This window comes from Oncorhynchus mykiss, chromosome 11, assembly GCF_057628025.1.
Source record: "Oncorhynchus mykiss isolate SJ-2025 chromosome 11, ASM5762802v1, whole genome shotgun sequence".
NCBI lineage: Eukaryota > Metazoa > Chordata > Actinopteri > Salmoniformes > Salmonidae > Oncorhynchus > Oncorhynchus mykiss.
Genome location: NC_143032.1, coordinates 54,336,148 through 54,361,478, shown reverse-complemented (window position 1 = coordinate 54,361,478; position 25,331 = coordinate 54,336,148). Strand labels below are relative to the sequence as shown.

At 42.4% G+C, this 25,331-nt stretch overlaps 1 protein-coding gene across 1 annotated transcript; it reads right to left on the bottom strand.

Annotated features, from left to right (window-relative positions):
- Positions 1-945: 945 nt before the first annotated feature.
- On the bottom strand, positions 946-23,773 carry LOC149979628 (glutathione hydrolase 5 proenzyme-like). Its single transcript, XM_090189062.1, has 5 exons — positions 23,611-23,773; positions 7,656-7,863; positions 7,321-7,549; positions 5,646-5,772; positions 946-1,073 (listed from the first exon to the last, which is right to left on the bottom strand). Exons 1-4 carry the CDS (start codon positions 23,771-23,773, stop codon positions 5,650-5,652), a joined length of 723 nt encoding a protein of 240 aa, XP_090045188.1. The 3' UTR covers positions 946-1,073; positions 5,646-5,649.
- Between the last annotated feature and the right edge of the window lie 1,558 nt (positions 23,774-25,331).

Here is a 25,331-nt window from a genome sequence, read left to right as displayed (position 1 = left end):
CAGGCGGGAGGCTCTGGCAGCGCCGGACAGGCGGGAGGCTCTGGCAGCTCCGGGCTGGAGGGAGGCTCTGGCAGCTCCGGGCTGGAGGGAGGCTCTGGCAGCTCCGGGCTGGAGGGAGGCTCTGGCAGCTCCGGGCTGGAGGGAGGCTCTGGAGGAAGGAGACGGAGAGACAGCCTGGTCCTTGGAGGAGGCACAGGATAGACCGGGCCGTGGAAGCGCACTGGAGGTCTCGAACTAAGGGCCTGCACAACCCGTCCTGGCTGGATGGTGATTCTAGCCCGGCATGTGTGGGGCGCAGGCACAGGACGCACTGGGCTGTGCAGACACACGGGAGACACAGTGCGCAGCGCCTGCGCAGGATATCCTGGCCCGAGGAGACACACTGGAGGTCTGGAGAGCAGGGCTGGCACCATCCATCCTGGCTGGTTCCTCACCCTAGCCCGGCAGATGCGGGGAGCTGGGATGTAGCGCACCGGGCTAAGAACGTGTACTGGAGACACAGTGCGCTCCACCGCATAAAACGGTGCCTGATCAGTACGATCCCCGCCATGGTAAGCACGTCTTGGAGAGCTGTAGCGCCGAGCTGGCACAGGACGTGCAGGGCTAGGGAGGCGCACAGGAGGCCTGGTGCGTGGGGCTGGCACAGTCTTCACCAGACGGTTAGCACGCACCTCAGGACGAGTATGGAGAGCTGACTCAGGTGACATCAAATCCCGTACACGCTCCATTGGGCGGATGTCGTGCCTCATGCACCGACACAGCAACTCCCTCATTACTCTCTCCTCCAATCTCCCCATTAACTCCTTCACTGTCTCTGCTTCGCTCCCTTCGCTCACCTCCAATTCCGCCCTGACCGGCTCTGGTTCCGTCCTTGGCTCCTTACGGTAAGCACGGGGATTTGGCTTAGGTCTGACTCCTGACTCTGCCACACTCCCCGTGTGCCACCCCCCAAGAAATTTTGGAGCTGCCTCTCACGCTTCCTTGCCAGCCATGCCAACTCCTCCCATGTCCATTTCTCCAGATAGCTCTGCTGCTCCTCACCACGCTGCTTGGTCCTTTGGTGGTGGGTAGTTCTGTATGGTAAACACAGACACAGAAAACAAAAAATAACCACCCACAAAACACAATGGAAAACAGGCTACCTACATATGGTTCTCAACCAGGGTCAACGATTGACAGCTGCCTCTGATTGAGAACCATACCATACCAGCCCAAACACAGAAATAGAAAATCATAGACAAACTAACATAGACAAACTAGCATAGACAACCCACCCAACTCACGCCCTGACCATACTAAAACAAAGACAAAACAAAGGAACTAAGGAACTAAGGTCAGAACGTGACACACACCTACTCATTCAAGGCTTTTTCTTTATTTGTACTATTTTCTACATTGTAGAATAATAGTAAAGACATCAAAACTATGAAATAACACATACTGTATGGAATCATGTAGTAACCAAAAAAGTGTTAAAACAAATCTAAATATATTTGATATTTGATATTCTTCAAAGTAGCAAGCCTTCACCTTGATGACAGCTTTGCACTCCCTTGGCATTCTCTCAACCAGCTTCATGAGATGTGCCTCACAAGGTGTGCCTTGTTAAAAGTTCATTTGTAGAATTTCTTTCCTTCTTAATGTGTTTGAGCCAATCAGTTGTGTTGTGACAAGGTCGGTGTGGTGTACAGAAGATAGCCCTACTTGGTAAAAGATCAAGTCCATATTATGGCAAGAACAGCTCAGCAAAGAGAAACAGCAGTCCGTCATTACTTTAAGACATGAAGGTCAGTCAATATGTAACATTTCAAGAACTTTGAAAGTTTCTTCAAGTGCAGTCGCAAAGCCATCAAACACTATGATGGAACTGGCTCTCATGAGGACCGCCATAGGAAAGGAAGACCCAGAGTTATCTCTGCTGCAGAGGATAAGTTCATTAGAGTTAACTGCACCTCAGAATGCAGCCCAAATAAATGCGTCACGGAGTTCAAGTAACAGACACATCTCAACATCAACTGTTCAGAGGAGTGTGTGAATCGGGCCTTCATGGTCGAAATGCTGCAAAGAAACCACTACTAATTTATTTATTTTTATTTCACTTTTATTTAACCAGGTAAGCCGGTTGAGAACAAGTTCTCATTTACAACTGCGACCTGGCCAGAATAAAGCAAAGCAGTGCGACACAAACAACAACAACAACAGAGTTACACATGGAATAAACAAACGTCTATATACAGTGTGTGTAAATGAGGTAAGATTAGGGAGGTAAGGCAATAAATAGGCCGTAGTGGCGAAATAATTACAATTTATCAAATAAAACACTGAAGTGATAGATGTGCAGAAGATTAATGTGCAAGTAGAGATACTGGGGTGCCAAGGAGCAAAAAAAATGTAAAATAACAATATGGGGATGAGGTAGAGGATGGGCTATTTACAGACGGGATATGTACAGGTGCAATGATCTGTAAGCAGCTGTGATAGCTGATGCTTAAAGTTAGTGAGGGAGATATAAGTCTCCAGCTTCAGTGATTTTTGCAATTCGTTCCATTCATTGGCAGCAGAGAACTGGAAGGAAAGGCAGCCAAAAGAGGAATTGGCTTTGGGGGTGACCAGTGACATATTCCTGCTGGTAAGCGTGCTATGGGTGGGTGCTGCTATGGTGACCAGTGAGCTGAGATATAAGCAAAGACTTATAGATGACCTGGAGCCAGTGGGTTTGGCAACGAATATGAAGCGAGGGCCTGCCAACGAGAGAATACAGGTCGCAGTGGTGGGTAGTACATGGGGCTTTGGTGACAAAACGGATGGCACTGTGATAGACTGCATCCAATTTGCTGAGTAGAGTGTTGGCGGCTATTTTGTAAATTACATTGCCGAAGTCAAGGATCGGTAGGATAGTCAGTTTTACGAGGGTATGTTTGGCAGCATGAGTGCAGGATGCTTTGTTGCGAAATAGGAAGCCAATTCTAGATTTAATTTTGGATTGGAAATGCTTAATGTGAGTCTGGAAGGAGAGTTTACAGTTGGACCAGACACCTAGGTATTTGTGGTTGTCCACATATTCTAAGTCAGAACCGTCCAGAGTAGTGATGCTAGTTGGGCGGGCAGGTGCGGGCAGCGATCGGTTGAAGAGCATGCATTTAGTTTTACTTGCATTTAAGAGCAGTTGGATACCATGGAAGGAGAGTTGTATGGCATTGAAGCTCATCTGGAGGTTAGTTAACACATGTGGTGGCATATTTCTGCTTTACCAAATGAGGAGAGTTACAAACTTCACACACCAGTCAGAGTTATACTTAAACTATTTTTTTTTATAATCACAAGAGCTTTGCAATAGCCTTTTTAAATTTAAATGATGCGCTATCTCTAATGAACCATTGAAAGTACCAACAGAAAAGTACAAAGATCTTTTATAGCCAAGATACACCCCTCTCAACTTACATGACGAACCACAGATCTTAGGAACAGTTCAAACGTTAAGATTTGTATGAAAGATATCTATAAAACATAGCAGACAGCAACGGCTGTGTCAACAGTTTTCATTGTAAAGACCAGTGTCTGGCCCTCCTACTCCAAACTGGAACCCGTCTCACCCTGGTACGGTATAGCACAAAAACATTATCTCATGTTATCTGGAATGCTCTTTAGGCTTTATTACCCAAAGACATCGTAAATCTGCCCTGTCAGTGTTAACTCATAGAGGCCCATCCTCAGTGGAACACACACACACACAATAGTTAACAGAATACTCTAGTCTGTTAAATAAAACAACCATTATAATGCAATACAAGCATTATAACATAATCTTGCAATTTTCCACGACACACAGTGTCCAAAGAAGGCCCAGAAGTATACAGAATGGTGTTGTCGGCATAGAGGTGGATCAGAGAATCACCAGCTGCAAGAGCAACATCATTGATGTATACAGAGAAAAGAGTCGGCCCAAGAATTGAACCCTGTGGCACCCCATAGAAACTGCCAGAGATCCAGACAACAGGCCCTCCAATTTGACACACTGAACTCTGTCTGAGAAGTAGTTGGTGAACCAGGAGAGGCAGTCATTTGAGAAACCAAGGCTGTTGAGTCTGCCGATAAGAATGCGGTGATTGACAGAGTCGATAGCCTTGGCCAGGTCGATGAATACGGCTGCACAGTATTGTCTTTTGTTGATGGCGGTTATGATATCGTTTAGGACCTTGAGCGTGGCTGAGGTGCACCCATGACCAGCTCGGAAACCAGATTGCATAGCGGAGAAGTTACGGTGGGATTCGAAATGGTCGGTGATCTGTTTGTTAACTTGACTTTTGAAGACCTTAGAAAGGCAGGGTAGGATATATATAGGTCTGTAACAGTTCGGGTCTAGAGTGTCTCCCCCTCTGAAGAAGGGGATGACCGCGGCAGCGTTCCAATCTTTGGGGATCTCAGACGATACAAAAGAGAGGTTGAACAGGTAAGTAATAGGGGTTGCAACAATTGCGGCGGATCATTTTAGAAAGAGAGGGTCCAGATTGTCTAGCCCAGAATTTGCAGCTCTTTCAGAACATCAGCTATCTGGATTTGGGTGAAGGAGAAATGGGGAGGCTTGGGCAAGTTGCGGTGGGGGGTGCAGAGCTGTTGACCGGGGTAGGGGTAGCCAGGTGGAAAGCATGGCCAACTGTAGAAAAATTCTTATTGAAATCCTTGATTATCGTAGATTTATCGGTGGTGACAAAAGACACCAATAATAAGAGACCTGCTTGGGCCAAGAAACACGAGCAATGGACATTAGATCAGTGGAAATCTGTCCAAATTTGACATTTTTGGTTCCAACCGCAGTGTCTTTGTGAAACGCAGAGTAGTTGAACGGATGATCTCCACATGTGTGGTTCCCACCGTGAAGCATGGAGGAGGAGGTGTGGGGGTGTGGGGGTGCCAAGAGTGTGCAAAGCTGTCATGAATGAGTTGCTGTGTCCAAACTTTTGACTGGTACTGTATATTATTTAGTACATACATTCCAGTACTGGAATAGTATCCAATAACTTATAGAAAAGGGGATGGGGAAGAGAAGAAAATACAGATCTAGCATTGGGCAATTATTCAATCATCCAATACATTACAATGACTAATTTATGACTAATATCACAGGTTGCTGCTCTACACCTTGCCTGTTGATGATGTAATACAAGGGATGAGAAACATATGCTGTATGCATACTCCATTAAAGGCAGAACTAAAAATGTGCATCTCACACTGTGTCGGATATATAATCAGATCCATGTTCTTACTATAGCTACAGTTGCTCTATATAGACAGTTAGAAGACTGTCCATAGCCACTGACAATGACCAACGGTCTGGCAGATTAATACCCAGCTGCCTTGCCCATCTTTCTGGCATGTGAAACTGCTTAGATGCAACCATTGTCCTTCTCCACTGTATTGACCACATTGTAAGAGTACTTTGTAACTTTCACCGTGTGCCCTAGAGCCTTCAGATCTTCCACAATAGTCTTATGGAGAGAGGAAGACAGTTACAGGAACAGGAGGCCGTACACACTGAATTATGAGCACAATACATACAGAAATGACTGAAAAACCTGTGAATTACTAGCCCCTCAGATGTGTAAAGCTGTGATTGACCATCATTTATTAGAAACATAACTGAATACCTCTTTAATCTTTGAGTTCCATGATGTGTGCTGTTACTTGGTCAAACTTTAGTGCGTTCTTGCAATCCACAAACACAACAGGGACAGCAATAGCCTCTTCCAGACTCTTTCCAAACAACAGGTGGGTCTAGGAGAGAAATCGACAAATGAGACCATGAGGAGACGGACTACTACCAGGGAGCTTATGCTGCATGTGGACTGAAAGTGAATGTTACGATGACAGTGTGTTTAAGGTACAGAGTGTTTTAGAACATATATTGGCCACACAGTGCAGTATGTGGGTCTTCCACGAAATGAATGCCTTTTGCGTCCCTGTTAAGTAGAAGTTGTCTACCAATATTACGTTTTACAAGCCTGTTATATTAAAAGAAGTTCCCTTTTATAGACCACATGGATAATTCGATAAATCTAATAAAGACTTGCTAAAGTGCTTAAATTCAACATTTTGATATGTCCATCAGTGCACCAACTGTGGCTTCTATGAAGATTTTATCCCACTTAACCACAAGATTCAAAGTTTTCACCATCACTGCAATGCCCTAGCTGCCATGTTGCTTTAACAAAGTAATTTCTGTAGATGATCATTTATTTCATGTGATTAGTGATTCACATACTGTATGTATGTCCCTCATTTGAAGGTCAACACTGTAAGTGAACTGAACTCTGAACTCTTTTAATATGGTGAAACTGTTCCTTAAAATAAATGTATTAATGAAAGAAAGTGTTAAATCAGGTGAGCGGGTTCTACTCTTTTTGGCCATTTTCTGGTGTTTTGTGATGGAAAACGGAGAGGGTCGAGCATAACACGCCAACTCTGAAAAATGTTTCAATAATAAAACCAAAAATGTGAAGCGTGAACTCAATTGCCATACCCTGTTGCACACAACAAGCTTCCATTCCCCCTATCACAATGGAATTTATCACTGGTTTAAGATGAAATCGTGAACCCTGTTATGGTCAACCCTGCTACTTTATTTGGCACTTAATAGGCACTTCATATAGTCATTTTTGAAATTGAACCTCTTGGGATGGGAAAACATGTTTATATGAAGTTGAGCGATTCTCAACTGGTGGGGGAGGTTTTGAATGGGCAGCGAGTGTCTGAGTAATTTTTTAAAAATTAATAATTGAACTTAAACGACTAAAACCAGATAGAAAGTGTGTAGAAATTATAATGAACCTATAATTTAACCTCTAAACTATTTTTCTTAATTACAGTATTTTCAATATACAATTATTAGTGCCGCTATTTAGCAGATTTAGTTGATTTTGTGTTCTCAAACCAGGGAACTTAACATTCTTCATCAAGAATATGGGCAACATTTAATTATTGACAATGAAAAAAGTGGGACTGTTGTTCCCTTGTCATATAACTGACACACATACTATCAATATTAAAAATAGTTTTCCAGATATTGGAAGGAAAGGAATGTGCAATGTGAATATTGGATCACCACTGAGACAACCTGGTTCAATTTGCGACCCAAGGCAAAACCAGTTGAGAACCATTGCTTTATGACATAATGTTAAAATTAGGTGAAATGTTACACTTCACAAAAGGACCCATGTTCAGTAGTTGAGTGTTACACAGGTATTTGTTATTGTGTGGCTCGATGTATTTGCATATATACTAAGTGTATGTTGATCCGATATAGTTAATACCATGGTCACTTACCAAGGCCATCCCTGTGGTGATCATGCTGCCACCCGACCCGCCACTCACCAGGGTTTTGTACTTGGACTGAAAAACAACAGTGGACATGGAGCAGGGAAGCTGCTCACTTGCAAGCCAAACCATAAAACAAATCATTAAGGTGGCATTATGATCTGCGTTCCCACAGACATCTGACAACTCATTGTTGAAAATGACACTGGTTATAGGGGAGAACTCTCTGGATCCAAACCTGTGTGAAGGAGAAGATATTTGACAAGTCATTGACAATTCTACATCTATGACATAACCCCAATGATGGTTGTTGTAAGGATTCTTCTACACAGTGAATTACTCACATGTGGTTGATAGTGCAGATAACAGACACAGCAGTTCCATCATCAGCCATCACAGACACATGTGTGTTGCCCATGGTGTCCAGGTATGGAGTGACTATGTTGTACTGGGCATCATGGGTCTCATCACCGCTAAACATGGCCCTGAAGTGGTCAGCAAACTGCTGCTCAGTGAACTTAAGTGCTCTCTGGTCAAAGGAAGGAAATGGACCTTGATCAGGGATGTTGGATTTACAGTATATGTTCCATTACAGTAGCAACAGTACTGTGTGTTGAATCACTAGCCACTTCTAGTTTCACCCTCTTGGATGGTTTGCTGTTCAGTTTGGAATAAACTGTGCACAGTTCTTAAGATCTGAATGAAATATCTTGAGGGCTGGCTTTATGTGTGAGTGACATTTAGGTCCCATTAAGTTACTTTTCTAATTCCTAATTCTATAGTGATTGATTTGAAAAGGGGTTTAGCCCTGAGGCATGGCTGCAGAATCCTGTGAGGCCATAGTCAGACGCCTACGAGTATACAGCCATGTCTCAGGGCTAGCAGGTGTGCAGCGATAAGACATCTTGTGAACAATCTGTGAAAGAAACCTAGGAATATCTGATCACAGTAGTTTAATAGATTCTGCTTCAGCCCATAAGATTGTAATAATCCTTTGCTGTTCCTGGCTGACGACAGCTGAGCATAAAGGAGAGAACTCAATAAATCCGTAGCTCAGTCTCAGTGCTGGTGGCAGGCCTCTAGTAAATGCCTTCAACAACAGGCCCCCAAACAACATTTGGAGTTACTGTGATAGCAAATGGCATTAAAACAAACATGAATTCTAGTGAGGTTAGCTGCTCATGTTCCACATTGTAATTTATGGATCAAAGCTCTCAGTTTCCACAGAAGCCAGTAACACAGGCATATGACTTCACTAACTTCACAATAGTAAATGACCCACACAGAAATGTGATATTGGCTAAATGGGCTCTTTTCTCACATTTCGTGACCACTCCACTCTGTCAAAAGGAGCAGGGATGGATAGTAATTTAAGACTGGAGCACAGCAAAGCTTGCAGCAGTGCCTTAGACTCCTGAGTGCCACAGTGGTCTAAGACACTGCATCTCAATGCTAGAGGTGTCACTACAGATCCTGGTTCGATTCCAGGCTGTATCACAACCGGCTGTGATTGGGAGTCCCATAGGGCGGTGCACAATTGGCCAAGCGTCGTCCGGGTTAGGTCTTGGCCGGGGTAGGCCGTCATTGTAAATAAGAATTTGTTCTTAACTGACTTACCTAGTTAAATAAAGGTAAAAACTAGCTGATGCTGTATACAGTGGGGCAAAAAAAGTATTTAGTCAGCCAGCAATTGTGCAAGTTCTCCCACTTAAAAAGATGAGAAAGGCCTGTAATTTTCATCATAGGTACACGTTAACTATGACAGACAAAATGAGAAAAGAAAATCCAGAAAATCACATTGTATGATTTTTAATGAATTTATTTGCAAATTATGGTGGAAAATAAGTATTTGGTCAATAACAAAAGTTTATCTCAATACTTTGTTATTTACCCTTTGTTGGCAATGACAGAGGTCAAACGTTTTCTGTAAGTCTTCACAAGGTTTTCACACACTGTTGCTGGTATTTTGGCCCATTCCTCCATGCAGATCTCCTCTAGAGCAGTGATGTTTTGGGGCTGTTGCTGGGCAACACGGACTTTCAACTCCCTCCAAAGATTTTCTATGGGGTTGAGATCTGGAGACTGGCTAGGCCACTCCAGGACCTTGAAATGCTTCTTACAAAGCCACTCCTTCGTTGCCAGGGTGTGTTTGGGATCATTGTCATGCTGAAAGACCCAGCCACGTTTAATCTTCAATACCCTTGCTGATGGAAGGAGGTTTTCACTCAAAATCTCACGATACATGGCCCCATTCATTCTTTCCTTTACACAGATCAGTCGTCCTGGTCCCTTTGCAGAAAAACAGCCCCAAAGCATGGTGTTTCCCCCCCCCCATGCTTCACAGTAGGTATGGTGTTCTTTGGATGCAACTCAGCATTCTTTGTCCTCCAAACACGACGAGTTGAGTTTTTACCAAAACAATATATTTTTTTGTTTCATCTGACCATATGACATTCTCCAAATCTTCTTCTGGATCATCCAAATGCTCTCTAGCAAACTTCAGATGGGCCTGGACATGTACTGGCTTAAGCAGGGGGACACGTCTGGCACTGCAGGATTTGAGTCCCTGGCGGCGTAGTGTGTTACTGATGGTAGGCTTTGTTACTTTGGTCCCAGCTCTTTGCAGGTCATTCACTAGGTCCCCCCGTGTGGTTCTGGGATTTTTGCTCACTGTTCTTGTGATCATTTTGACCCCACGGAGTGAGATCTTGCGTGGAGCCCCAGATCGAGGGAGATTATCAGTGGTCTTGTATGTCTTCCATTTCCTAATAATTGCTCCCACAGTTGATTTCTTCAAACCAAGCTGCTTACCTATTGCAGATTCAGTCTTCCCAGTCTGGTGCAGGTCTACAATTTTGTTTCTGGTGTCCTTTGACAGCTCTTTGGTCTTGGCCATAGTGGAGTTTGGAGTGTGACTGTTTGAGGTTGTGGACAAGTGTCTTTTATACTGATAACAAGTTCAAACAGGTGCCATTAATACAGGTAACGAGTGGAGGACAGAGGAGCCTCTTAAAGAAGAAGTTACAGGTCTGTTAGAGCCAGAAATCTTGCTTGTTTGTAGGTGACCAAATACTTATTTTCCACCATCATTTGCAAATAAATTCATAAAAAATCCTACAATGTGATTTTATGGATTTATTTTATTATTTTGTCTGTCATAGTTGAAGTGTACCTATGATGAAAATTACAGGCCTCTCTCATCTTTTTAAGTCGGAGAACTTTTGGTGGCTGACTAAATACTTTTTTGCCCCACTGTATATTGCTCCCTTGTCACTCAACATGAGCCTGAGTGTCACGCACTGACCATAGAGAGCTGTTTATTCTCTATGCTGGTTGGGGCGTGATAGTGACTAGGGTGGGTCATCTCGGTGATTAATGGTTTATGTTGGCCTGGTATGGTTCCCAATCAGAGACAGCTGTTTATCATTGTCTCTGATTGGGGATCATATTTAGGTAGCCATTTCCTCATTGTGCTTGGTGGGATCTTGTCTACCGTTAGTTGCCTGTGTGCACGCCAGTAGCGTCACGTTTCGGTTGTGCATTATTGTTTTGTTCGGTGAGTTTCGATTTATTGAAATATCTGGAACTCACGCTGCGCCTTGGCCCAATCATTATGATGATCGTGACACTGAGAGTGCCCTGTTGGGGTTAAACAGCCACTTAGATCCTTAGATTTACGAAACGTCTTGGTCTTGACCTATACTGTATCATTCATTCCTGGAACTTACTCCTGAGTTAGTGTGGATCACAGATGTACTTCCTTAGTCCGTTGGAAAACTTACAAGCTTCGATGTAGCGTTGATAGGTTAATAAAGAGTACTTGCTCTCCCATCAGAGAAGCTGAGTTTAGGGTGTGTTCTGTAGACAAAAGTCAAATGTAATAAGGAGGTGAGAATGCATGTTGTCTGGTCTCCATGAGGCTTTCAATCTTCAAATTATTATAATCAATGTCAGTTATGTGTCAGTTTACCCAAATATCAATAAGCTAATGATTGTTTTTGCTCTACATAAGAGCATAGCTTTTATGTTGCAGATTAAATCCGCTGCTGCTTTTTACACTGGAAAAGTATCTGCCAATGTTTCAAACTTCAGTGTTTCCAACCTTCAGCAGGATTCCATCCTTATCTATAAACAACTGACTAGAGAACAGGTCAAATGTCATTTTCTTGCAATGTGATGACAGAATGATGGCTTGACAGTTGTCTTGAAATACTTTTAAACAAAATATCAGCTTGTTTTGCGACTTTTTAATGAACAATGTAAATGCAAACACTGTATAGCCCCAAAACATGGTTCAAACTATAATGTTGATATCATGAATGGTCAGTCCTTATATCCATAGCCATGAATTTCAGAGTGGTACTATTTTTCCAGTCCCATCCCTCAGCTGTTTACCAAATCAGTGGGAGGATAGCCGCTTTGTTATTGTTTGAATTGCAGATTGTCGCTTTAAGGTCCGGGTGTTTCTTACCGTAATGGTGGGGTGGGTCTAATCCCTGTTGATCAGTGGGATAAAGCAGCCCAGGACAGCAGACTTCTCTCTCTCTCTCTATCCACAATGGTCTTCGGTCACGGCATCTATCTATCTTCATATCCCTGAGATTGTTATGATTTACTGATTGTAGCTTAGTTTATGTTTGTCCAGTTTCATGCGCACCATAATGGTAGGGTCTCATCCCTGTTGATCAGTGGGATGAAGTGGCCCAGAACCTGGGGTACATGGAAACCCTCTCTGGCCAGCTTGATGGTGGTATGGAAGAAGCTGGTTGATATCCACTGATATGTATAAAAGGGATACCTGCAAGAAAGTGGTAAATAATTGTATTTTATTTTTTTTACCATTGATTGAAAACAATGACAGTAAGGTACTTAATTGTTACCCTTTAAAAATGACTACATTGGACCGTTAAGCCTATCAGGAGTGGATTTCTTTAGGGATTTTGCCAAGCCATTCAATTTTGACTAGTATAGTAATTTCTCAAATTTTCTGTGGAAGTTTGCCCTATTATGTTTACAAATGAAGATGATGTTGGTTTATAGTCTTTATAACAAACTGATTAGTGGTATTAAAAACAAAGCAAACTGACAGCACATCACAACATCCTGTTTAAAGGTCCATGGGACCCTTGGCCATTTGTCCAGTTTAGTGCGTTTATAATCCCATTTTATTGAAAAGGGGAGAAGTCAAAAGGAAGCCGCAAAACCATCTGCCTCTTGCAGTGAGAGGAGAACCAGAAGCAGGCTGACATTAGTAGACAGCTTGTCAGAACGGAGGCAAGAGTTTGGGGTCTGGAGAGGAAATGTAATTTATGGAAATCAATCCTATATATGACTGTAGTGGCTCTAAATGTCATCATTAAATAATGATTTTAAACCAGGATTGAAAACTCTTGCCTATAAACCAGCATAGTGTGTTTGTCACTTGACATACTGCCTTAATCAGTAAGATATAGCTGCCCCAGGATTACTGCAGTTCCACAGAATTCCCACCACGATGCCAACATGAAGGAAAACTTGAGTAACTAGAAAAACAGCTCACACTGCGAAAGAAAGGACATGCTTGTCAGCAACAGAAACAAGTCAAGTCATGTTCATGTTTAGTCATGTTCACTCCAAATACCTGTCATCAGTTGAAAGATCTGTGGGCATCCACTCAGTAGATCAGGATGAAACTCCTGAGGGACGGACCGTGCCTTTGAAATAAACAAAGGTACATGGCATGAAAGGTGTTTATCCCCCTCTGAAATTTCAATAGTTGGATGTCTGTGTGGTATCTTGTAGTAGGGGGATGAAGTGTCCTTACCACCGCTGTCCATCACCGTGAATATGGACCCCCGCCAATGCCCATACTCTGTGGGTTGATGACAGAGGTGCACAGTAACGCAGCAATGGCTCCATCTACTGCCGATCCTCCTCTCTGCAGGATGTCTCCTGATGGGAGTTTACATGTAGTGAGCCTGGCTATCTGTCTGTCTGTGTCCAGTATAGTCCACCAAAATAACGCAATTGCCAACAAAGAGCTCAACATCTACTGTAGATGAACAACCACAAGCTACAGCACCACCCCACCCCCACATTCCTCAGGGTGAGGTATTTTATGAATTTCCATGTTGGCTCTAAGCCTGGAAATGCCCTTGTCCGGAGCAAAGGATCCCAATTTCAAACTGTCAAAAAAAGTGTTTACATTTTTTTAAAGAAACTGGCAAAAATGTATATTAACTGAAACATTTTCGTATGTAGTTTCCTGCAATAGCCCTCTTTGACTTCAAATAATATTTCTCTAAAAACTTTGATTCCTAAAACATGTGTCCAGAGATTTGGTCAACTCTGCCAGATTTGTCTAAAATCCTAAATTAATCAGGAATGAGCAGGGTCAGCTCTACCCCTTATTCATATCCTCATTACATGTAGTGCAACAGGACCATTCATAGTCTGTACAGTTCTCTACTTTTGATAGATTTAAACAAACAGTTGTCTATCAACAATGACAAGCCACCGGGGTCTGACAATCTGGATGGAAAATGACTGAGGATAATAGCTGTCGTGTCTTTGGCTATGCTGGATTAAGTGATATGACATGCTATTCTATAAAATAATTTCTCCATAATTAATATTACCTGATTGAGCTAATCATGTAAATGTACGTAATTAACTAGAGAGTCGGGGCACCACAAAATAATATTTATAGAGCTATTATCTTCCGAATAAACTCTTAAAGACCTAGTCATATTTTACATAAACATCAGTCAATATTAATCGTCACCTTAATTCAGTCTCATCTGAAAGTTGTAAATTCTTGGTTATCTTCACGAACCCTGGCTAACAAGTTGAATCAGCAATACAACATTGGGTTTAATTATTTATTTACGAAATACCTAACTAATCACACAGAATTACACATACACATAATTAATCATAACTTAACAAATTACGTCATAAAGGAAAACGTCCCTAGCGGGCGGAACAGATATGACAGCTGGTTACACAAAAGAAAAGGGCTGGGTTTGAGTGAAAGAGTGGGAAGACTGATGAACAAAGGGCGAAGCTGTGCTATCAGAAATACAGTATCTTATGCATTCTAAATTACCGCCCATTTGGAAAAGGAAAATGCAATAAATATTTACTCTGAGCTGTGCTTCAGTAGGTTGGTGGTAGATGGAAGGCCGTGTTGCCAAACCGAGTCCTTTGAAGAATGTCCCTGGTGGTCAATTAGATACGTTGTAGTAACGTCGTTGTGTGATAGACGGGATACTCTGTCTGTTCCTTCCTAACCCTCGTTTGCAGCTGCCGTTGCTAACTCAACGCTAGGAGGTATCACTTCTGTAGTGAATAAGAGCTCAAAGTTCATACCATTCGCAACCAAAACTCACGCTGATGTTGGCTTCGTTCTGTAGTTATAATCTGAACCATTCTGACATCGGACCGTCGTCCTCACATCCTCGGAACAGGAGGTTATTTTTGTCGTCAAGGCTTTATATAGGAAGGGAGAGGAGGGCGTGTTTGAAAAGTTTTATAGCCCATGTCCCTTCACAGGGGCGGGCCACTGATTGAGCAGAGCCCTAACCTTATCAAAACCAAAATCTCACATTTTAGAAGCTAAAATCCCATTTCATCCCATCACGAATAATTTCATATTCAAACATTTAAATTGAACAACAATTCCATGTGAATCTGATAACTCTGCTGTTTAGACTTTCCACTGTAGAGTTTATGTCATCTTATCATTGATGAGAATGTCTCAGATGACAACCGAACTGGCATCATATTCATTAAGTACCGCCGCATATGTTCAATTGGTCGCATTACCAGAATATAGTTCATTTCCCCCCACCTTCTGATGTTCCCAGAATCTCTATGTTAACCAAGGGGTTTGCAAATGTAACATCAGTAGGGTAGAGAGAGGAACAAGGGGGGAAGAGGTATTTATGACTGTCATAAACCTACCCCCAGGCCAACGTCATGACATAGCGGACGATATTGCCTCTCCTATTTGCCACATCTTCAATTTAAGCCTACTAGAAAGTGTGTGCCCTCAGGCCTGGAGGGAAGCTAAAGTCATTCCACTACCCAAGAATAGTAAAGCCCCCTTTAATGGCTCAAATAGCCAACCAATCAGCCTGTTACCAACCCTTAGTAAACTTCTGGAAAAAAATTGTGTTTGACCAGATACAATGTTATTTCACAGTAAACAAATTGACAACACACGTTCAGTACTCTTATAGGAAAGGGCACTAAACAAGCACAGTGTGCCCGCACAAAAACAAATTGGAATGGTGACATTGGAACGGTTTTCTATCGCTCATTTGCACGTCAAGTCAATTAAGTTTGTTGGAGTGGACGCCCTGATCCTAGTTTGTGAGCTAGGCAGGCTACTTCCTGGGAAGGTCTCTCACTCAGCAGTATGAGATGGGGCGGGGGTAGGTTGACCTCAGGTCTCCCCACTTGAAGTCCGAGGTAGGGGGAGTGGGGGGAATCTAACAAATAGTACACCTCTAACTTTGTACAGTACTAATGCAATTAGTAAAATCAGTCACACTGAAATGCTACCAAATAAACCACCATTCATTCATAATACTGTGAGTATATTGTTTCACAGACATATTGTGTTTTTTTCTGGTTTGTGCAAAATCGTTAAGAATAATATAAAACCAGGCTGCACACCACCAAGGTGAATTGGTTTAGTCTTGACTCTTGGTTGACAGTGTTGGGGGATGGGTAATGTAGTCTTGACTCTTGGTTGACAGTGTTAGGGGATGGGTCATGTATCGATGCCAAATCAACACAAAAAAAGGTCTAAGCCATCAGGTTTCCAGTTTAGGAAAAAGAGTAAAGAAGACGAGGAGAAACGCACAAAACATAAAGATATGCAGCTATGTCATCTCTTTATGAGTATAATATTATGCATGTAATGAAATAGGCTAGTATAACACTTATGTTTGTCAGCCTATGTTGCTTGCTATGCTATTACACATAGGGAAACAATATTCCGTTTTCTGTCCAACCAACTTACATAACAATGGATATAATTTCACACAGTTTCATCATGATAATGTGTGTAGCCTGCAGCAAAAGGATTACAACCTAACTAGCACGTTATTGATTTAGTTAACTTTCATTGAGGTGACATCATAAAGGTTTTCTGTGATTGTATTGACTAGGTCCTGAGCTCAGTAAGGGGAATTTCCAATGCTGTAGGCTAACTTAAAATACGTCTATATTATGCTGATATTTTGTATATTTTGTGATATATTGAGTCTTTAAGGGTGTCTTATGCCTAGAATTAGCCAAGGAGGTTGTACGGTTCATTTGGTTTCTATTCTGAAAGTTTGATTGTTCAATTGTGCATAATGACATGAATATTTAAATTGTGCAACAAATGTATTTAGGGTGCCAGACTCATATACTGTATTTCAATGAAAATTCAGGGGCACTTCTGAAATATTTTGGAGCACCCTCTGGCACTGGCCAGGATGAGGAGCCATCTACCTCCTCAACCTCACAGGCCTCTTCAGAAATTGTCTTGGGGTCTCAGGATGAGGAGCCATCCACCTCCTCAGCCACACAGGTGTCTTCACAAATGTTGTCTGAGGATGAGGGTGAAGACCCATTTGCTTCCACCTCCCCAGCAGGATTCTTCATGTGTGTTTGTGCACATGCACACGTGTGTGTTGGTGTGTGGGTTCACGCACATGTGTTTATGTGTGCATCCCTGCATTACATAAACAAAACAAATAATTTCCCTTTTTCAAAGTTTTAAGTTTCCACATTGTAGGTAACAATTATTTTATTATCACTGGGTATGCATGTGGGTTGTTCCACCTCTATACATTCTGTGAGTAATGTGTGTAAACTAATGCCCATCTGCTCGCCATTAGAAATGCTTGTAGTGGCATCCCCACCAAATCCTGCTGCTGAGGATGAACCACTGTCTACGGACCCTGCTGACTGGCCTTCCTTTCTGACTGACAGAATTCGGACACAGCTAGTTTGCAGAGGAACAAGTGAGGTACCACCTAAATTTGTTTTCCCAAGGAATGAGACTGATGGAAGAAGTTGCCACCACCAGTATTTCAGGAAGACCTTAGTGAGTGGTGAAAAAAATCCCTAGAAGTTGGTTGGTGTATTTTGAAAGAAACAACAGCCTCTTCTGCTTCTGCTGCAAACTCTTTTCTTAGAAGAAAATTAATTTAGCAAACTCACGACTGACAGACTAGAAACATGCAAGTTCTTTGCTGACTTGGAATGAACTGGCAATGAGGATCAAAAAAGGGGAAACAATTGATAAGCATGAGATGGCACTTATGGAGGCTGAGAGGATAAGATGGAGTGAGGTGTTGACACGTCTGACTGCTATTGTGCAGTCTCTGGCAATTAGAAATCTGACACTAAGGGGACACACAGAAACACTGTACACTCCATCAAATGGACATTTCCTCAAAGAGGTTGAACTGATGGCACAATTTGATCCAGTCGTGAAAGAGCACTGTTACGTCCTGACCTTAGTTCCTTTTTTATGTATCTATTTTGGTTTGGTCAGGGCGTGAGTTGGGGTGGGAATTCTGTGTTTTTCATTCTGTTTTGTTCTGTGTGTTGTATTTCTATGTGTTTGGCCTGGTATAGTTCCCAATCAGAGGCAGCTGTCAATCGTTGTTTCTGATTGAGAACCATACTTAGGTAGCCTGTTCCCACCTGTGTTTGTGGGTAGTTGCTTTCTGTTTTGTGTTTTTCACCTTACAGGGCTGTTTCGTGTCGTTCACTCTGTTGTTTTTTGTCATTCAGTGTTCAGTTTATTTAATTAAATTTACTATGAACACTTACCACGCTGCGTGTTGGTATGATGATTCCTATTCCTCATCATCAGACGAAGAGGAGAGCCGTTACAAGCACCTTTAAACGTGTCCAAAAAGGGACCTCGAGTCACACCACCAGCTACCTTGGCCACCCAATACAGAATTAAGTCATTAATTATGTATTTTTTCAAGCTGGCAAAGTTTTTCTCTATCATTCTAGATTGCACCTCAGATGTCAGCCACACTGACAGTTGTCTGTTGTGACTAGAATTGTGTCACTGAAGGAGGAGCCCCACATAAAGGAACATTTTATGGCGGTTTTGGAGGCAGATGAGTCCACAGATCAACATTTGGCATCCCTGATTCTCAAAAGATGAGAGGAGCTAAAAATTCCTTTTGAGGACTGCAGAGGACAGTCTTATGATAATGGGGCTAACAGGAGAGGCAAAAACAAAGGTGTCCAAGCCAGACTAGAAGACTGGAAATGAATCCAAAAGCTCTATTTATGCCATGTGAGGCTCACACATTGAACCTGTTTGTGGCTGATGCTGCTAAAAGTTCTGTCGATGTCACAGGTTACTTTGGCATCTTACACAAACTGTACACCTTGTTCTCAACCTCCACACAGCGATGGGCCATCTTGAAAAAAACATGTGGATGTGGACTGAGACAAGGTGAGAGAGTAAAGTTAAGAGCATCGAGCCATTGAGGTATCATGCCACAGTGGTGAGAGAGGCACTGATTGAGATTAGGGATCAAACCAAAGACACTGTGATAAAGATTGAGGCCCAGTCCTTGTCAGAGGAGGTGGGATCATACCGCTTCATCATCTGTACAGTGGTGTGGTATGGCATCTTGAGCCAGATCCAACATGTGAGTAAGCTGATGCAGTCTCCCAGAATGCATGTGGATGTTGCAGTCAGTCTTCTCAGAAAGACAGAGAGAAGTCTCAGCAACTACAGGGCAACAGGCCTTATGACTGCACAAACGTCAGCCAAGGATATTCACGAGGGTATGAATGTAGAGGCCATCTACAGTACAACAACAAAAAGGCTGAGGTCTACAAAGCGGCACTTTTCATATGAATAAGTTGATGAGCCTTTGAGTGATGCCCTGAAGAAGCTGGAGGTGACATTTTTCAATCTCGTTGCTGATGCTGCAACATCAGCCCTTCAGGAAAGATTTTCCACATTGGAAAATGTGGGAGAGAAGTTTGGAGTGCTGTCAACCTTCCAAAGTCTCTCAAATGAGGAGCTGACAGAACAATGAAGGCCCTTAATATGACACTGCACTATAAAAGAACACTCAGACTTGGATGGCAAAGAGCTTGCACAGGAACTGAAGAACTTGCCAGACTTGACATCGAAGACCAGGACCCTGCTTGAGCTGCTGATATTTATACATGAAAGGGAGCGCTCAGAAATGTATCCAAATTTGTGTCCCACTCTCAGAATTTGTCTTACTCTTCCAGTGACCGTAGCTGAAGCAGAGAGGAGTTTAAAGCTGAAGCTCATCAAATCCTACTTCCACCATGTCACAGGAATGCATTAGTGACCTTGCTGTCATCAGTATTAACCATGCAATTGCTGGGCAGATTTCTTATGATGATGTAATTGATAACTTTGCATCAAGGAAGGCCATAAAGGTCAGGGTTTAGATGGAAGTTGTGCAATTTAGTTTGTCTTTCTTGTTTGAAGCGCAATAGTGTAATAATCAGGTTCTCTTCTTTATAAGTGTGTTATTCTATTTGTGTATTTGTGTGATATAGGATTTGTGCAATTTAGTTTTATTTGTGTGTTTTTGTTAGCAATAGGATAATAGTGTAATAATTTTATTATTTATTTTATTTATATACTACAATTTGTTTCTCTTTGTCTTTGTGACCTCTTTTTGGGTCTTATTTTTGTATAGATTTTTACATTTATATAGTTTTTTGTTGTGATTAATTATTTGTGTTGTTCCAAATGTCTGAATAAAAATTACAGCTAGTGCAGAATGGTGCTTTTTTTCTTGGGGGGGGGGGGGGTTCGCCCAGGGATCCATACAAGCTAGAACCGCCACTGCTAACAGAACACAGTCGGTGTTCTTTAATGGAAGCCTCTCAAACATAATCCAGGTAGAATCAGGAATTCCCCAGGGTAGCTGTTTAGGTCCCTTTCTTTTTTCAATCTTTACTAACGACATGCCATTGGCTTTGAGTAAGGAGAGTGTGTCTATGTATGCGGATGACTCAACACTATACACGTCAGCTACTACAACAACTGAAATGACTGCAACACTTAACAAATAGCTGCAGTTGGTTTTGGAATGGATAGCAAGGAATAAGTTGGTCCTAAATATTTCCAAAACTAAAAGCATTGTATTCGGGACAAATCATTCACTAAACCCCAAACCTCAACTACGTCTCGTAATGAATAATGTAGAAATTGAGCCAGTTGAGGTGACTACACTGCTTGGAGTAACCCTGGATTGTAAACTGTCATGGTCAAAACATTTTGATACAACAGTAACTAAGATGGGGAGAAGTCTGTCCATAATAAAGCGTTACTCTGCCTTCTTAACAACACTATCAACAAGGCAGGTCCTACAGGCCCTAGTTTTGATGCACCTAGACTACTGTTCAGTCGTGTGGTCAGGTGCCACAAAGAGAGACTTGGGAAAATTGCAGTTGGCTCACAACAGGGAAGGACGGCTGGCCGTTTTAAAATACACGGCGAGCTAACATTAATGACATGCATGTCAATATCTCATGGCTCAAAGTGGAAGAGAGATTGACTTCATCATTACTTGTTTTTGCAAGAGGTGTTGACAAGCTGAATGTACCGAGCTGTCGGACACCCATGCATACCCCACAAGGCATGCCACTAGAGGTCTCTTCACATGCCACCAAGTCCAGAACAGACTATGGAACAACGGGAACTGTGAAGAGACACAGACAAAGGTACTGCTATGGGATCCCCCATGGCTCCTAACTATGCTAATTTGTGTGTGGGTTACATGGAGAAACAGTCTATTTTCAATCCTCTCAAAAATGTTTTCTTGCCTCACATCATTATTTGGAAACGGTATATTGATGATGTTTTTGTTCTATGGAGGGGTGATGCAAAACAGCTCTAGGCATTCCATGCTTTTCTTAACTCCTGTTCTGAGCATTTGAGATTTACTATGCAATCTGATACACGTCAAATCAGTTTTCTTGATCTTCTGATCTTGTGTGAAGATAATGTTCTATACACTGATCTTTACAGGAAACCTACTGATCGTAACAGTTTGTTGAGGGCTGATAGTTGTCACCCACTTCCCTTGAAAAATAGTTTGCCCTACAGCCAATTCTGTTGAATCAAAAGAATTTGCAAAAAAACATCAGATTGACAGAAATATGGCTGAGACGCAAAGAAAGTTCAAGGAGAGGGGCTACAAGAATGATCAGATTAATATTGCCATTGAGAAAATTCTAAACAAAACATGATCTTTTTCAAGGTCAGTCTGGCAAAAAGACGCATTCTTGTGTTCTAACTCCCCGCTATTCAAAGTGCTCTGAACAAATTAAGGGAATTGTTCACAAACATTGGCACATCCTAAAATCCGATGATCGTCTCGGTAATGTGTTTTCGGACCTACCCTTGGTCGTATTCTCACGGGGCAGAAATCTCAGAGACCAATTGGTACACTCTGATTTACCACCCCAAGATATTTCTGAACAACGTCTATTTGCGCCCCTACTGGATGGAAATTACAAATGTAATGGCTGTGCTCAATGCAATGGCACTTATAAATGTACATCCTTCAATCACCCACAAACAGGGAAATCAATCCCAATCAAAGGTGTTATTACGTGCTCCACTAAGGCAGTTATTTATCTTAGAACTTGTCCTTGTGGTAAAAATTGTGTAGGTAAAACAAAGAGCGAATTAAAAGTACGTATCTCAGAGCATCGTAGCACCATTAGGTGTAAAAACTTTACTTATCCAGTTGCGGCCCACTTCTTGGAGGCAGGCCACTCAATTTCGTCTCTGCGTTATATTGGCATCGAACATGTCACCCTCCCTAGGAGAGGGGGTGACCTTGATAATTTATTGTTAAAACTAGAGGCTGCCTGGATCTTTAACTTAAAGACCCTTGCGCCCTTCGGTCTCAACGTAGACTTTGATCTGAAGCCATTCTTGTGATTATTGTGACTTTGCCATTGTAATAGTTTGTAAGCTTGTGTAGTCATATTTGTCTATGATCGTATGCTCTCCATTTGTTGTTTGTATGCGGTTCTTTGTATGACATTTTAATATTTGATAATTAACCAATGATATTAGGCCACTCTTGGCCATGATTACAGACACCTGTGTCTTTTGACACTACATAAACGAGTCACCCCACAGTGTTGTGATTATACCCTGATGAAGACAGCTTGGCTGACGAAACGTTGGTAATTACATTTTTGCATCTGAGCTCCTAGAGTGTGCGGCTCTCTTTATTTTCAAATGATCCCAAACACACCGCCCAGGCAACGAAGGAGTGGCTTCGTAAGAAGCATTTCAAGGTCCTGGAGTGGCCTAGCCAGTCTCCAGATCTCCACCCCATAGAACATCTTTGGAGGGAGTTGAAAGTCCATGTTGCCCAGCAACAGCCCCAAAACATCACTGCTCTAGAGGAGATCTGCATGGAGGAATGGGCCAAAATACCAGCAGCACAGTGTGTGAAAACCTTGTGAAGACTTACAGAAAACGTTTGACCTCTGTCATTGCCAACAAAGGGTATATAACAAAGTATTGAGATAAACTTTTGTTATTGACCAAATACTTATTTTCCTCCATAATTTGCAAATAAATTCTTTACAAATCATACAATATGATTTTCTGGATTCTTTTTTCTCATTTTGTTAGTTGAAGTGTACCTATGATGAAAATTACAGGCCTCTCTCATCTTTTTAAGTGGGAGAATTTGCACAATTGGTGGCTGACTAAATACTTTTTTACCCCACTGTATATCCCTGGACTTTGTCACTGCTTTTGACATTGTGTTGTCTGATGGCAACACCCCAAGGATGGTGGTGGATAGGTTTTCCAAAGCCGCCCATTTCCTCCCCCTTCCCAAGTTACCTTCAGCCAAGGAGACGGCCCAACTCATGATACAGCACATCATCCGAATCCATGGACTTCCGGTCGACATAGTTTCCGATTGTGGTCCTCAGTTCTCGTCTCGATTCTGGAAGGCGTTCTGCACCCTTATTATATCGCCAGCAAGTCTGTCCTCAATCCTCAATCTATAACGGCCAGTCAGAGTGTGCCAATCAGGACCTGGAGACGACTCTTCGGTGCCTTGTCTCAGTCAACCCCAGCACCTGGAGCCAGCAACTTGTGTGGGTGGAGTATGCCCAGAACATCCTTCCCTGCTCGGTCACTGGTCTCTCGCCCTTCGAGTGCTTCTTGGGTTATCAGCCGCTGCTCTTGTCTGAGCAAGAGGAAGAGGTCAACATACCCTCTGCCCAGATGTTCATCCGCCACTGTCGGCGTACCTGGAAGAAAGCCCGGTCCAGTCTTCTTATTACCACCTCCAGGTATCGTCGACAAGTGGACCGCCACCAAACCCCGGCTCCCCGCTATCGTCTCGGGCAGAGGGTACGGCTGTCTACTCAGGATCTGCCCCTCCGGGTGGAATCCCGCAAACTTTCCCCTCATTTCATCGGCCCTTTCCCAATCTCTAAAATCCTTGGCCCCTCTGCTGTTTGTCTTCTGTTGCCCCGCACCCTCCGTATCGATCCTACAGTACGTTTCTGTGTCTCACTGTCCTTTCACTTCTGTTTCCAGACATGCATAGATAAACAAAAATGAATTTGAAAAGCTGGAGTTGTGTTATCAATTATAACCTTGATAAATGCTAACTGCACATGCGCTCACAGACATCTCCGCACCGGACAGTTTATTTTCTCTGCTATTTAATGTACAGTGACATTGCCTGTATTGGAGACTTTGAGGCTTTGTCGATTTTCCATTCCTAACATTTGATTGTCTAAATTGTGCGCTCTATGCAACTGTTCCAAAATGGGCTTTTGTTTTTGGAAAACCACAAACAGTTCATCAAAAATATATTCATATACATATAATGCCACTTATACCACGGAAGCGGAAGGCCCCCCCCCAAATAATAATATATATATATATATATATATACTGAACAAAGATATATAAGCAACATGCAACAATTTCATTCATTTTACTGAGTTACAGTTCATATGAGGAAATCAGTCAATTTAAGTAAATTCATTAGGCCCTAATCTATGGATTTCACATGACTGTGAATACAGATATGCATCTGTTGGTCACAGATCCATTTAAAAAAATGTGTCTCCCAATGGGCCTCAGGATCTCGTCACGATAATTTTGTGCATTCAAATTGCCATGGATAAAATGCAATTGTACCTGCGGAATTGCACACCCAACTCACTCAGGTGCTTCACTATATCACATTTGACATTGTCCATAAGCTTGAGTTCATTTGCACAGAAAAAATCATTAAGTTGCGGAGAGTCCCTGTAATCAAAGATTCAGATCATTCAGGCGAGAAAAAACATCACCCCGATAGGCCAGTCATGTGAGAAATTGGTCTCAACGCAAGCAATCAGACAAGTGAAAATGATGGCCAGTAAAGAAACTTTCGTCTCTCAATTCAACAAAATGTCTCAATACTTTGCCCCTTGATAATCAGCGCACTTCTGTATGTTGTAAAAGCGTTACATGGTCGCTGCCCATATCATTGCATAATGCAGAAAATACACAAGAGTTCAGGGGCCTTGCTTTAACAAAGTTAACCATTTTCACTGTAGTTTCCAAAACGTCTTTCAAGCTGTCAGCTATTCCCTTGACAGCAAGAGCCTCTCGGGGGATGCTGCAGTGTACCCAAGTGGCGTTGGGAGCAACTGCTTGCACGCGCGTTACCACTCCACTATGTCTCCCTGTCATGGCTTTTGTGCAACATGAGCAGCAGCTACGTTTGGCTACATACGGACCGTTAGTGGAATTCCCGCGAGAGAGTAACAGTTAACGTGATTGGATGTTAATTATTGGACCAGGCTACCTGTATTTGACATTGTGTTGTTATTTCGCTGATGGTTTCATTTTATTTTTGGCAGTGAAACGAGGCTACTCAGGTGAGAAAAAAAACTCGCCCAAATGTATAGCCCTGTTGGAAAATATAAATGGACTGTTTGAAAATGTGAAGAAAAGGAAATGTAAAAAA

Excerpts from the sequence above, each read along its gene's own strand:
- LOC149979628 (XM_090189062.1), bottom strand. The coding sequence starts at position 23,773 with ATGAGGGGAAAGTTTGCGGGATTCCACCCGGAGGGGCAGATCCTGAGT. Across the intron at positions 7,550-7,655 it reads ATCTGCACTATCAACCACAT|GTTTGGATCCAGAGAGTTCT; the intron begins GTGAGTAATTCA and ends TCCTTCACACAG. Across the intron at positions 5,773-7,320 it reads TCACCACAGGGATGGCCTTG|ACCCACCTGTTGTTTGGAAA; the intron begins GTAAGTGACCAT and ends TTTCTCTCCTAG.